The 14,568-nt window shown below is 36.5% G+C and overlaps 2 protein-coding genes across 2 annotated transcripts; both read left to right on the top strand.

Annotated features, from left to right (window-relative positions):
• Window positions 1-5,042: 5,042 nt before the first annotated feature.
• On the top strand, window positions 5,043-8,554 carry LOC107551127 (dynein light chain roadblock-type 1-like). Its single transcript, XM_016232622.1, has 5 exons — window positions 5,043-5,073; window positions 5,417-5,578; window positions 5,878-5,953; window positions 6,075-6,242; window positions 8,217-8,554. The coding sequence occupies exons 2-5, from the start codon at window positions 5,576-5,578 to the stop codon at window positions 8,258-8,260; spliced, it is 291 nt and encodes a 96-aa protein (XP_016088108.1). The 5' UTR covers window positions 5,043-5,073; window positions 5,417-5,575; the 3' UTR covers window positions 8,261-8,554.
• A 313-nt stretch (window positions 8,555-8,867) lies between these two features.
• Window positions 8,868-13,920, top strand: LOC107551126 (microtubule-associated proteins 1A/1B light chain 3A-like). The gene is made up of 4 exons (XM_016232621.1): window positions 8,868-9,035; window positions 10,379-10,434; window positions 11,356-11,462; window positions 13,203-13,920. The coding sequence occupies exons 1-4, from the start codon at window positions 8,996-8,998 to the stop codon at window positions 13,363-13,365; spliced, it is 366 nt and encodes a 121-aa protein (XP_016088107.1). The 5' UTR covers window positions 8,868-8,995; the 3' UTR covers window positions 13,366-13,920.
• The last annotated feature ends 648 nt before the right edge of the window (window positions 13,921-14,568 follow it).

The raw sequence follows: 14,568 nt of genomic DNA on the forward strand, positions 1-14,568 counted from the left end.
TCCTGAACTAGCGGCACTAATAGTAGGCATGATATTTACATTTCAGCTTTTACACATTTCATTGGGGTTCACATTTGATTTTGGACATGGATGCTATGTGGACTGCTTTTGTGTACTTCAGGGCATGCATGTCTACAAAGGCTCTTATAACTTAGACTATAATTAGCATGTTCATGTGAGTCAAAGAGGAAATTACATGCTTGTATCTTACAGTTGATAAAAATATACTGTAAACATGCGTAAATATCAACGTGCAATTTTTTGTCAAAACTAGGAAGTATAACCGTAAATGTGCAGTTAAACTTCCTTTTTTGATGTTTTTATCACACACTAGAACACAGTATGCATACTGAGGGGAAAAAACACTGAGGAAAAAAAAAGTTCACAAGCTGTAAGATTGCTTGGTAATTCATATGTATCAATACAGATAAAATGTAAAGTTGTGAAATAACAGCAGAAAATATTGCTTTGTGATTTGTGCTGTTAATTCACTCTCAGAAATAATGGTACAACAGCTGTCACTGGGGCGGTACCTTTTCAAATGGTACATATTTGTACCCAAAGGGTCCATTTTGGTACCTTAAAGGTACATATTAGTACTTAAAGTGTACATATTAGAGCCTATAGGTACAAAAGTGTACCTTTTGAAAAGGTACCACCCCAGTGACAGCTTTTGTACCTTTATTTCTGAGAGTGTTTTTACTCCATCACATGGTCTTTCTGTCATATTTGTTTTAAATTCCTCCAAATATGTGAGGCACTATTAACCCCTCTATCATGCATGTAGCTGCACATATGGAATGAGTCAAAGTTTCTATGTGTAGACTACGAGTAAAGCTGACCGAGCGGCAGTCATTAAGTGGAAAAGCTGAGGCAAAGTTCGAAAGACTCGAGAGATGAACTAATCAATTCTCTTTCCGGCTCTGACTGCATAGGTTAAGCTTATGGGTCAGTCATGTGATGAACGAACGACTCGAAAAACCCGAAGACTCGAGAGATGAACTAATCAATTCTCTTTCTGGCTCAGACTGCATTGGTTAAGCTTATTATGATGACGTGCCTCCGTGTGGGCACGTGATGATGACGCAGAAGGGCACTTCAAGAAACAGTTGTTTGGTCCCCTACACCCTTCAACCCTTCGAAGCTCTCACTCCGAAGGGTAAACCCATAGGGCATAGGGATGAGCCCTTCCGAATGGAACGCAGGGTAATTCCAGTACAGAACCTATAGAATGTTGCGCATGCGTGACTGAACGAATCACTCCCCGAGACGACTCGTTCTTCCAGAGTCACATTAAAGATTCGTTCAAAATGAACGAATCGTTCAAGAACGACCCAACTCTAATATACATTGACTGTCTATTGCGGGAAGCTGCCTCCTTGTCATCTCTGACTTATAACAAAAAAGAGAGCAATGCCTAAAAGCTGCTATGTGACAAGGTGTACAGTAAACAAGCTAAAAAAAACAGAACTACGTTTTTGTAAGCTGTCGACCCAAAAAACGAGCGTTTAGGACACAAATAGTTGTAGATGTTGGGGTATTTCACGTTGGGCCATTCAGTTGGATCATTTCTCAAACAAAAGGAAGGTTAGGAAAAGGGTGTTACGGATCCGGTCCATGAACTTCCGTCTGCTAGCCATCAGAGGTCACCCTTTCCATTTTCATTGACTCTCGCACTACACACTGTTGCATCTCACCCCGGACTACATATCCCATCATTCATTGCACTGATTGCACACAGCCCTGATTGCACACAGCACTGATTGCACACAGCTGTTTTATATCACTCATTCACTATTTAACACCCAATTTCACTCCGTTCTAGCTGCCGAGTATTGTATGCGTTTATCACTCTCTTAGCGATAGCTACTCTACGGAGCCGGTTTCCTCTCGATAGCCTTAGCCTAGTCTTGCCTTGTCTGTTTCCTCGTCTTCTGATTATTGCCTGTGTACTTCGGATTACCTCTCTCGTCTTGCCCTGTTCGGATACTGTTTGCCCCTGCCTGGACCTTTCCATTGTTATTGGATAACCCCTCGTGTCTCAGTCACGTGACTTTTTTTTGCGGCCGCCATCTTTAGGACCATGTGTAGCCTCTCCTTAGTGATCGGATACCAAAATAACACTTCACCAACAACGGAAAACAATGGTATTTACAAAAAAATTTATACTTTAGGATTAGATCCTTATTTACTGTCAAGCGAACTGCTGACTCCACTAAAGTCTAGTTAAAACTTACCAATTTGACATTTGCTGATAGGCTATTTAGATCTACCTCATACACAATCCCTCTCCGTACACTCGGGCCATTTTCAGTAAAATGTTCACCTGCTAGAGACTTGTCCATCGCCCCGGATCCATCTGCTGCACCCGACCTGGATGCCTGTGTACTCACTTTCAGATTCTGGGCTGAATCAACCGGACCAGATGCGACAGCCGTAACTTGACGACACTGCCGCATCCAAGCCGGACTCGGCAGACTTAGCCCAGTTTCATTTCTATATCTACTGTACTGTTCATTAACATTTCATTTAAAATTGATAACGTTACCTAGACAAAACTTTTACTTTCATTTTAATTATATAAATTATATAATATAATAGACAGCGAAACGGGAGTTTTTGGCTTGTGACGTCGGAGCATGCACTGTTATCTCCGCCTACTGGAAACTTTTTCAGGCTTCTGATTGGCCAGCGTGGCTTTACAGTTGAGGTTATATCGCCACCTGTCGGTTTGGCATGCTCTTGACAGTGCTTCATAGCACGCGTTTGCGTTTTCATGTGGATGATTTTTTTTTTTAAACGGAAGAAAGAAAAACTATTTTTTTATAAAACTATTTTTATAAAACTCGTTTATAAAAATACCCGTGTACATTTGGACATGGCCCAAGTGTGCCGCACAAGTCTTGAAAAGTGAAGCCAAAACGTTTCGATCGCCCCCAGGTGGCTGGTCCCAGTATAGGTCATAAACCCCGCCCTCTCCATGTAATCTAATGCGACGAGAGACAAACTAAATAATACAATTTCACTTCAAATAAAATAAGGTTTTTGTCATTTTATGTAGCTTTTTATGATGCTGATGTAAGTTCAATTGTTTACAATATGTCCTCTCCCTATTGGAACTTTGGCGGCTTCACTTTTATTCAATGGAATATTCATACTTATTCATACTTTGAAGGGAGAGGTTATTATGTGAGTATAGGAGAGCATAAGTCTAAGTGGACGTCCCACAAGGCTCAATTCTTACCGCTCTTGTTTAGCCTGTATATGCTCCCACTAAGTCAAATAATGAGAAAGAACCAAATTGCCTATCACAGCTATGCAGATGATACCCAGATTTACCTAGCCTTATCTCCAAATGACTACAGCCCCATTGACTCCCTCTGCCAATGCATTGATGAAATTAACAGTTGGATGTGCCTAAATTTTCTTCAGTTAAACAAGGAGAAAACTGAAGTCATTGCATTTGGAAACAAAGATGAAGTTCTCAAGGTGAATGCTTACCTTGACTCTAGGGGTCAAACAACTAAAAATCAAGTCAAGAATCGTGGTGTGATTCTGGAGACAGATCCTAGATTCAGTAGTAATGTCAAAGCAGTAACTAAATCAGCATACTATCATCTCAAAAACATTGCAAGAATTAGATGTTTTATTTCCAGCCAAGACTTGGAGAAACTTGTTCATGCCTTTATTACCAGCAGGGTAGACTATTGTAATGGTGTCCTCACCGGCCTTCCCAAGAAGACCGTTAGACGGCTGCAGCTCATCCAGAACGCTGCTGCCAGGATTCTGACTAGAACCAGAAAATATGAGCATATCAAACCAGTCCACAGGTCCTTACACTGGCTTCCAGTTACATTTAGGATTGATTTTAAAGTACTTTTACTTGTTTATAAATCACTCAATGGCCTAGGACCTAAACACATTGCAGATATGTTCACTGAATATAAACCTAACAGACCACTCAGATAATTAGGATCGAGTCAGCTAGAAATACCAAGGGTTCACACAAAACAAGGGGAATCCGCTCTTAGCTATTTTGCTGCCCGAAGTTGGAATCAGCTTCCAGAAGAGATCAGATGTGGTAAAACATTAGTCACATTTAAATCTAGACTCAAAACTCATCTGTTTAGCTGAGCATTTATTGAATGAGCTCTGTGCGATGTCTGAACTGATTGCACTGTATTTTATGTATTGCACTGTATTTTATGCAACCCGAAATTATTGCACTGTATTTTATGCATAATCATTTTCTATTTTTAACTGTCTTAAATTAATTTTAAATAAATGTTTTAATCATTTTCAAAGTTTTTAAATTGCTTGTTTTATTTTTGTGATTATTTTACTTTATTTTATGTAAAGCACTTTGAATTACCATTGTGTACGAAATGTGCTATATAAATAAACTTGCCTTGCCTTGCCTTGGAAGAGAGTGAAGGTGCGTCGTCCATCTTTTTTCAAACCCTGTGGAGCAAACATTCAAAGTCTGCAACTAAACTTTCCGTTATTTGTTTTTAAAACCTGTTCCATGTGCCATGTCAGTTTTGGCAATGTAAAGTTTTTACAGCAGTTAAAATAAGTTACACTTTTATTAGTATTATTATTATTTATTGTTAAACCATATATTGGGTATTAATATAAAGTCCCTTTTAATATAAAATATACATATCTACTTCATGTGATCAAAGACACCTTAACTAAAGAATTTCCTATATCCCACTTCCTATAGTGGAGAACATCCTTAGCAAAAAAGAACACTCATTCAGTGCATAAATAATAATAAAATAAAATAAAATCCTTATTCATTTTTCTTTAAATATGAGAGGCCTCAGAGCTGTTGCAGTGACCTGCTTTTCTCCAGTCCAGCAGAGGGCAGTAACGCATCTCCAACCATTCACATACTACATACTTCTAGTTCCGTTAGCTTGCAGCATCAGTCTAAGCAACGAAGCAAAGAAGAAGTTAAGGCTAAAACAGCAATAAAAATGAGATGGGAAGAAGTTTGGAATAAGGAGGAGAGAGGAAGACATCATTATCATATTCAAAATCAAGTTGGGGTTGAAAGAGTTCATTTTGGTAGAAGAGAAGATACAATTATTACCAGACTTTGCATTGGCCATACTGCTTTAAATTATTCTCTATATCAAATGAATAAGCATGAGTCTGGGAACTGTAGGATTACCAGAAACAGTAGAGCATGCACTATTACATTGTTCTGCTTATGATAATGAAAGAGCATTTCTGTTTTTCTGTTTAAAATAAATAGGGATAGAAAATATTACACTTAAAACTTTGTTGAATAATGGCTTGAATCATTATAAAATATATAATGCTTTAATGACATTCTTAAAAAAAGTAGATCTGTTTAGCAGGATTTAAAAGGGTTTAATTAATTAATTAATTAATTTATTTATTCTAGTTCTTCCTATTCCATCAATGGCCCACACTCCAGCCCAGTAGGTGGCGGGAATGCACCTATCGTTTGTTTGCCAACCGCCATAAAACTCCAAAAGAAAAAGAAGAAGAAGAAGAAGAAGAAGAAGAATCTAAGCAACGAAAAAGGCGAATTACCGTCACAATGGCAAGTACAGTTTAGCTCTTAAACGTCCTAATATGTGCTTGTACATGTTTATTAGCTCGTTATTGTCTCGGTTAAGGTTTTTGTGGGCTAACTTTGACTGCAGGGCGTTGTCATATAAGAGATGGCACTTAGTAACCAGCTACTGCTCGAGTAAATATAATAAACAAAATATACGTCTATTTTTTCCGCAGACGGATTTTACAGAGCGGCTGTTTTGAAGGATATTAGATACTAAGCAGTGACACGGCTTTTCTCATGTTACTTTTGCCGTTTTAATCACTTTTGCGTTTATGTTGCAGGCTGAGGTGGAAGAGACGATCAAACGGATTCAGAGTCAGAAAGGAGTACAAGGAATCATCATTGTTAATGCAGAAGGTATCTGGCAAATGAGAAATGCTTGCAGATGTTTTAGTTTGTGATGCGCTTCAGTGGCAGCATGAAATTTATCAAACAAAGAGAACTTTGTATCTAATATTTCTGTGTGCTCTTTTAATAGGCATCCCTATCAAAAGCACTCTTGACAACTCAAGCACAGTTCAGTATGCTGGTAATGTCCATCAGCTGCTCATGAAAGCTCGGGGAATGGTGAGGGACATCGACCCTCAAAATGATCTCACCTTTCTCCGAGTTCGATCAAAGAAGAATGAGATTATGATTGCCCCAGGTAAAGAGATGTACACTTACGTAATTCCATTAGGTTAGTGCAGTGGTTCTCAAACAAACTTCCAAGCCAGAGGATGACTTAAAATAATTTAAAGGGGACATCGGATGCCCATTTTCCACAAGTTGGTATGATTCTTTAGGTTCTTCATGAAATGTCTGCAACATACTTTGGTTAAAATTCCTCAGTGGTCATGTAATAAACACCCTTTTTACCTTGTCAAAAACAGCTCTGTTCACAGCGACCGTTTCGGTGCATTGCTCTTTAAATTATAATGAGCTATAGCTCACACCACTCCTTTCTTCTGTGGGGCATGTCAACAAAAGACAAGTGAATCGTTGCCTTGGACTTCGTATTCAAATAGCTAGCTATCTACGTAGAAACCGGCTGCAATTTGAAACAGCTCACTGCATGACACAGTTTCAGACTCAGACAGCTCATAACAAACTGGCTGTGTTTTCTTTTCAGCTTTTCTGAGCTGGCAGACATGTCAGAAACCTAAATGCAAAAAAAATATAAAAAAGTGAAAATTTCAACTGATGGCCCCTTTAAAACAATATTTTTTTAGATTACAATAATAATAATTATTATTATTAAGGAATAGTTCACTCAAAAATGAAACTTTACAGAAAATTGACGCACCCTCAGGCCATGCTAGATGAGCTTGTTTCTTCATCAGAGCAGATTTGGACAAATTTAGCATTACATCACTTGATCCTCTGCAATGAATGGGTGCCGTCAGAATGAGAGTCCACACAGCTGATACATCACAATAATGTACAAGTTAACGTCACGACTCCAGTGAAGCAAAAAGCTGCATGTTTAACAAATTCATCATTGAGATGTTTTTTAACTTTAAACCACTGCTTCCGGCTAAAACACAAGTCCATAATCTAGCCTATAATATTGACATTAATTGATGGACTGGAACCGTTGAAACTCTTTTGTCTTTTGAACTCTCATTCTGACGGCACCCATTCACTGCAGAGTATTCATTGGTCAGCAACTGAAGTAATGCTAAATTTCTCCAAATCAGTTCCGATGATGAAAAAAACTAATCTACATCTTGGATGGACCGAGGGTGAGTACATTTTAAGCAAATTTTCCTTTTTGGGTGAACTATTCCTTTAAAATGTTAAAACAATCTAACTTAAAATTCTACAAAAAAACAAGAGTGGGGGATCTTCGAGCCAGTGGGCCTTTGAAACTAATCTACAGGTTTTTGATTAGTGTTTGACTAACCATGTTTTGTCTTGAATTGAATAGATTATATTTTCAGTTTCTTTTTTTGTATATCAGGAATATGTTTTTAATATTGAATAATATTTTTCTCAATCAAATAGCTGCCAGCAGACCATGTGAATGTCAGATGTGGTGTTTAGGACTGACTTTGTTTTGAAGTGAATCTGATCCATTTGTTCAGAACGTGTGGTTAAAGTGACGTGACGTGGCCAAGTATGGTGACCCATACTTGGAATTAGTGCTCTGCATTTATCCCATCCAAAGTGCACACACACAGCAGTGAACACACACACACTGTGAACACACACCCGGAGCAGTGGGCAGCCATTTTTGCTGCGGCGCCCGGGGAGCAGTTGGGGTTCGGTGCCTTGCTCAAGGGCACCTCAGTCGTGGTATTGAAGGTGGGAGAGAGCGCTGTACATTCACTCCCCCCACCTACAGTCCCTGCCGGTACGAGACTCGAACCCCGCAACCTTTGGGTTACGAGTCCAACTCTCTTAACCATTAGGCCACGACTTCCCCGCTTTTAGATACAAAGCTAAAAGCTGGTGTATCTACATTGTGTGTGTGTGTGTGTAATGTACTGTATATTTCTATTCAGAATACAAAAACCTAAACAGATGTGAGTTGTATATGCCATATAATTGTATTTTTGCTGGCTGTCAACACGAAGCTAAATATACTGATGATTATGATCATAAATTAGTAATGTATTTTATTCTGTTCTGTCCACAGACAAGGACTATTTCCTGATCGTCGTTCAAAATCCTACGGAGTAGTCCTCAATTCTTCATAGTTGTGTTGCCATAGTATTTTTTCTTTTTTAATTATTTGCCGAAAATGTTTCGTTTCATGTTCTAGGAAAGTGAAGTTATAGCTTACTACAAGTGTTCAGTTTGTACTGCTCTTGCTTATCATTCCATTAATTTGCTCTTTATTTTGTAATACATTTTTCTCTCATTTGCAACTTCTTCAGCTGTTCATCATCTGTAAGCATCAACATGACACTGACATACTGTACTTGTTTGTGCATGCTAAAAAAGGATAATAAAACAACAATGCATTTCCTTTCATTTATTGTTTGCCTGTATATTTTCATATGGAATGAAATGATAAAGCCAAAGTGTTATACAGTTTACCATAATGGAGAAACATAACATAATTAGATTCATAGATGGATTTGAATGTATATGAACTATTGAACTGTTAAATAATGGATAATGTTCAAAATACTTAGTAATTAAGATATTATAAAGGGTTACTAAAATGCAAAATAGTTGCAGAAACTTAATTTATAGGATTAGGATAAATACCTTGCAAATGTTTTATGTACGTAGGTCTGTACTTAAACCGGCTGCTGTCCCTTTAAGTTCTGCTATGACGTCACGAACTTTAGTTTATTGTCTCGAGCTGTTTTGCTTGCAGTGAGTCAGGAGCTCGAAAAGGACCGAGAATTTAGCATATAATAACAACTAACGCCTTTTAGTTCCTTTTTACCTCATTCAAGCCCAGTTATGCCATCTGACAGGCCCTTCAAACAGAGACGGAGCTATGGTAAGATGAGTTTTATTCGTGCTGTGTCAGCACAAGTGTGTTTGTTTATCAGGTGTGTTTTTGTCTCTAGCCTGCTTGCAGCTAGGTGTCACACTGTTTACAGTTTCCTATAAGGCTTTACATGATTATGAAATTATTTTAGAGATACATTTAAGTTTAAAAGACGGTTTTTAACCGACAGAGGTCAGTTGGTATCCAGTGAGCTAGTCTGGCCCATAGGCCTCTTGTTTAAATAACAACAGCTTTAATCCACAGATGATTTTTTTAGAGAGATATATATATATATATATATAAACATATTTTTATAATGGTGTATTGTTATCCACATTTGAACTGCCAGGTATTGGGAAGATTAACATCTATGATAGATTATCTATTTTACAAAAAAAAAAAAAATCAAACTGATTCTAGTATTCTTGCCTATCTATTGAAATAAATTAAAGAAAGCAGTCCTTTTATGAATATGAATTGTGATTAATAACAACATTAAAGAAATGGATGGACATTACACGTGTTGGTGAAATGATGCTGTAATTTGATCTTTTTCTCATAGTCCAGACTTGAGGACAGGGTGTGGGGAGGGAGGAGCATAAAACCCTGGCATAATCTTCTTAAACCTAACAAGGACAACATATCTGCTGTTTTAAGCACATCTGTAAATGTCCATCCAGGTCAATATGTTCTGCATATTTATTGAACCTTTGGGATTATGTAATTGACTAGAATGACCCTGACATGGGCTTAGTTAAGATGATACATTGACACAGAGCTGTCCCAATAAGCAAGCTGACTTGACTTGACTTGTGTTTTAGCATTTGACATGCATGTTTTTTCTCAGCGTTACTTGGATTGACCCAAACATTATGCTCTTAAAACAAAAAGACTGCTCAATTGACTTTTCTCAGATAAAATTGGGTTACTCCGGATAAAATAAGAGTACTAAACCCGTGTGAAATCAATTGTTTTACTCTGGTTTCATAGCAGACATGTCACAAACGCTAGATATTAAACTCTTTGGGAAGAATTACTTTTTTATATTTATATATCTTATATATGTTATATGGTTAAAGTACAGTGGGCTATGTCAAACAGCAAGGCAACAACACATCAGCAATAATCAATCTTTACTATTTGCCTATGCATCAAGAATGTTTATAACCTGTTTCTGCTAAACAGGTTTTACATAAGTGATGCTAATGCAGTAACTGTTTAGAGGAATGAGGGATGACTACAGTCATGTCAATCATGTGTGTTTTTAGTTACATAAACACATCCTAGTATAGTGTTGTAGTCTATGGTCATTTAATGTACTACATTTTTGTTTTATTTTTCTTGTTTTTCAGCTGATCGTTGCAAGGAAGTGCAGCAGATACGAGAGCAGCATCCCAATAAAATTCCGGTGAGAAACAGTTTTGTCTTATGGATGTGTCATAAATGAATTAAGCCTGAGTGAAGCCTTATTGCTTTCAAGATATTACATGTCAACTTGAGATTTATTTTAAGATGCTAAGATTCTTATAAGCGGGCTTTAAAATAAGCTAAAACAACTAAATAAATCTATATATTTCATATTTTAATTTTCCCCCTTCGAAGAATCAGGGTTCCCATGGTCTTGGGAAACCAGGACACGTGAGGAAGCCAGTGTTATTTTATATCACTGAGATGCTATCATAGGTTTTATTAATATTTTAAATCTTTTTTTTCTTTTTCTTTTGTGGGTTTTCGTCATGTTTATTTGTCATGATTTATATATGTCTATATACGTTTTTATTAACCTTATTTATATTAATTTTAGTTTGATTAATTTTAGTACATCAATTACTAAATTAAAATGAGAAATGTTGCCTAGGTAACTAACTGAAATAAAAAGTTTTTTATATTCTATTTTATTTCAGTTAACATTTATTTTATTCTGATGATACATTTGATTATTATTATTATTATTTCGTTTTTTTTGTTTTGTTTTAGTGCTAGTTACCTATAATAACCCTGGAGGAAGCCTAATTTTAAAAGTGTGATTTCTAGACCTGGAAAAGTCATGTACATCAGTAAAATCTTAAAACTCTATGGGCATTTTTAAATACATTTTTCTAGTTATGCTCTGCTCTAAAGTATTTTGCTGGGTAGAAATTAATAATTTTAAAAAATCCTTATACTTAATCAGTAAATCTGAAACAACTGGAAAATTAATGGATATTGTTTGAATAAATATTGTTATGGACAGTTGGGTACCTTGGAATAAAGAAGCACTGCTCTAGACCTATTTCAATACTGTGTCAAAAGACTATATCATTTGTCTTGTTAATATTTTTTATTCCAGGTGATCATTGAGAGGTATAAGGGGGAAAAGCAACTTCCCGTCTTGGACAAGACCAAGTTTCTCGTTCCTGACCATGTTAACATGAGTGAGCTGGTAAAGATAATCAGGTAAACATAATATCCTTAAATCCAATTTTGGACCTTTAAAATGCTTTTTTTTTTTTTTTACTTGTTGAATTTTTAGAACCGGGTTGTTGAGTGTACATTCCTGCATGACTTTCATTTGATATCACTGAGATACTCCGAGAGCTTTTTTTGTCCATGTACAAGTCACTTGCAGTGAGTCGTGTGATTCAGCCTTGTCCAGTTTGTTTACTCGTCTGGTGGGGGTTTGAAGCAGGGCGGGGGAGGGGAATGCAATGGTGTTCAATTCTGAGTGTCTGCTGACCCCGTCATCCACAGGGGACTTCTACAAACGCTTTTAAACCGTTCAAACTTGAAAACTCTTTGCACAACATCCACATTCTCTGTAGTGCATTATTTTCCTATATCCACTGTGGTGTATTATTTTTAAAACAAGACTCTAGTGAGCTAAACTTTCCTCTTAAAGGAAGCTTGTAGATCAGTGTTGCCTTCCAGTATTTTAACACAGACTCAGTCAGATGATCAGACTAAGAACATTTTGTTGGACCCATGCGACCCATCATGCTTCACAATCCTTGGCGACTAGTCATGACTGCTGCATTATTTATAGTTCAGACTTGAAAAAATGATTGTGATTATCAGATTTTAAAGGCAAAGTGTGTAATTTCTACTGCACTAGCATCACATTTTAAATGGCTATTAACAAAATAAACACGTGGACATGAATTATAAAAATATTTCAGGTTCCATACAAGTTAAGTTGTCTTTAAAAAAGATCCTTTAAAAATTAGGATTTATTTAAATCCTCAGAAATATGAAGTTTATTTTTTTAATGTGTGTATTATTTGAGCTGTATTGTTCAATCAGTTATGCAGTTGTTTAAAGGAACACTCCACTATTTTTGAAAATAGGCTCATTTTCCAACTCCCCTAGAGTTAAACAGTTGAGTTTAACGTTTTCGAATCCATTCAGCCAATCTCCGGGTCTGGCGGTAGCACTTTTAGCTTAGTTTAGCATAGATCATTGAATCTGATTAGACCGTTAGCATCTCGCTCAAAAATGACCAAAGAGTTTCGATATTTTTCCTATTTAAAACGTGACTCTTCTGTAGTTACATCGTGTACCAAGACCGACGGAAAATTAAAAGTTGCGATTTTCTAGGCTGATTATGGCTAGGAACTATACTCTCATTCCGTATTGAAACTGAGTATTTTAAGATTTACTTCCATTGGAAATATCTCACTGTAAACCAGATTTTTTGCTTTTTTTTAATGAGATTATGTTAATGAGTTAATGAGTTAAGTTAATGAGGCCAGATTTCTAAAGATTTAAAGGCATAAATGTGAAGTTTTTATTAATTTTAAAACTTGTGTATAAAAAGCTTTAAAGCTTTTTAAATCATCATTTATACAGTTTTAGGGTTTTCAAATTGCTAAATTGGACACCCTTACACAAATTTTTATAAGTGATATTTTTCACGCAAAAATCATATCAGGCATATTGCTTGCATCTTGTGGCTATATTATTGAAACGTTGAGTATTTTAACGTTTACTTCAATTGTAAGCATCTCACTGTAAATCAGATTTTTGTTTTAAAGAAAATGTGGAACAAATGGAAATAGATTTTTGTGGTAATCAATATTATGCCACAAATGTTGTCGACTGAGCTGAACTTGTACTGAACCCAGAATATCCCTTTAATTTGTCTTGAATGTGCATGTTTTTGTCATTTTAATCAGTAATCAAAATGTCACTCTTTTCCAGGCGTAGACTGCAGCTCAACCCCACCCAGGCGTTTTTCCTTCTTGTCAACCAGCACAGCATGGTCAGTGTGTCCACCCCCATTTCTGAGATCTACGAACAAGAGCGAGATGAAGATGGCTTCCTCTACATGGTTTACGCCTCCCAGGAGACCTTTGGTTGCTAAGCCGGCCACTCACCCTTTGAGGGAGGGACAGCAGAGGGAGGAAGAGGCAACAACAGGAAGCAGGCTCACCCAAATGTACTCATCATCCCTGCTCTTTCCTTACTGCTATGAAACAAAATAAAGCCGTTGTTTCTTCTCCATGTGACACTACAGTGCAAACCACAGCACAACCGTAAACACTATTCAGACCCTTTGCCCCATTTTAAACTTAGTTGTTGTTTTTTGTATAAGCTCAATATAGGTATTACACTTTTAATACTTTGTATTTGGCCCCAGTTGCTTTTTTTCCCTGGCATTTTATTACTTTTAGGCCATTATGTCAAATAATTAGTAGCATATGTTCTTGTAAATAAGTGAGTGTTTATTTTTCTTTGTTTTAGGATTAATTTGCTTTTTCTGTGTGTTTGCTTATAGTAATTTCCTGTTGCCAGACCTTAGTGGTGCTGGTGTAAGATTATAAAATCTTACTTCAGAATTAAGTGCTTATTAATCATAATGCAGCGTAGTTCTCATCAAATTTCCTGTCAGACGCATTCTGTGGTTCCCAAAACAAAACTGTAAAGAGACCAGTGGCTCCAAAGGTGCAATTATCAGAGGGTTTCTGAAGCCTTTATGAGCCTGTGTTTATTTCTGGGCTCCTGTGTAAAAATAACTCATCCACTCTTTGTAGAATAAAGATACTGCCTGACAGTAACTGTACTCAAAAGCCACACTGATCTGTACTGTACACATTACCAGAAGAACCTCTGAGATCTTTTGGCATCTGAGAGTATTCTGCAGTCCGACTCTTTTTACATATTCTTTAGTAGATGCGAATAAATTGCTTTTTTTGCACAATTAAAACATCTAAGAGGACAAAACTATTAGAAGTTCAACAATTATAGCACATAATTATATTCTCCTTTATACTTGTTTTTGTTTTCTGCTGTGTCACCATACGAGCTGTATGCCTTCTGTTAAATCTCTAATGAAGGGATTGTGATGCACTACTTTGCATGATTTTTCTTAACCTTTTTTATATTGATTTATGCTATAGATTTAATTATTTCAGCTTTATTTAAAGCTAAAATAGCAGAAAGACTTTGTAGATGTTTTGAAACAAAAAAGAAAACTGAAATATGTATGTTTGAAAAATGTGTGTATAAATCATTGTACGAAATGATTATGATGTGTTATGTTATTCATGTCTAGACATTTTTTTGG

The sequence above is a fragment of the Sinocyclocheilus grahami genome, unplaced genomic scaffold, assembly GCF_001515645.1.
Source record: "Sinocyclocheilus grahami isolate Dianchi unplaced genomic scaffold, SAMN03320097.WGS_v1.1 scaffold415.1, whole genome shotgun sequence".
NCBI classification, from domain to species: Eukaryota; Metazoa; Chordata; class Actinopteri; order Cypriniformes; family Cyprinidae; genus Sinocyclocheilus; species Sinocyclocheilus grahami.

Excerpts from the sequence above, each read along its gene's own strand:
- LOC107551127 (XM_016232622.1), top strand. Across the intron at positions 5,954-6,074 it reads CATCATTGTTAATGCAGAAG|GCATCCCTATCAAAAGCACT; the intron begins GTATCTGGCAAA and ends CTCTTTTAATAG. Across the intron at positions 6,243-8,216 it reads TGAGATTATGATTGCCCCAG|ACAAGGACTATTTCCTGATC; the intron begins GTAAAGAGATGT and ends TTCTGTCCACAG.
- LOC107551126 (XM_016232621.1), top strand. The coding sequence starts at position 8,996 with ATGCCATCTGACAGGCCCTTCAAACAGAGACGGAGCTATG. Across the intron at positions 10,435-11,355 it reads AGCATCCCAATAAAATTCCG|GTGATCATTGAGAGGTATAA; the intron begins GTGAGAAACAGT and ends TTTTTATTCCAG. Across the intron at positions 11,463-13,202 it reads GAGCTGGTAAAGATAATCAG|GCGTAGACTGCAGCTCAACC; the intron begins GTAAACATAATA and ends ACTCTTTTCCAG.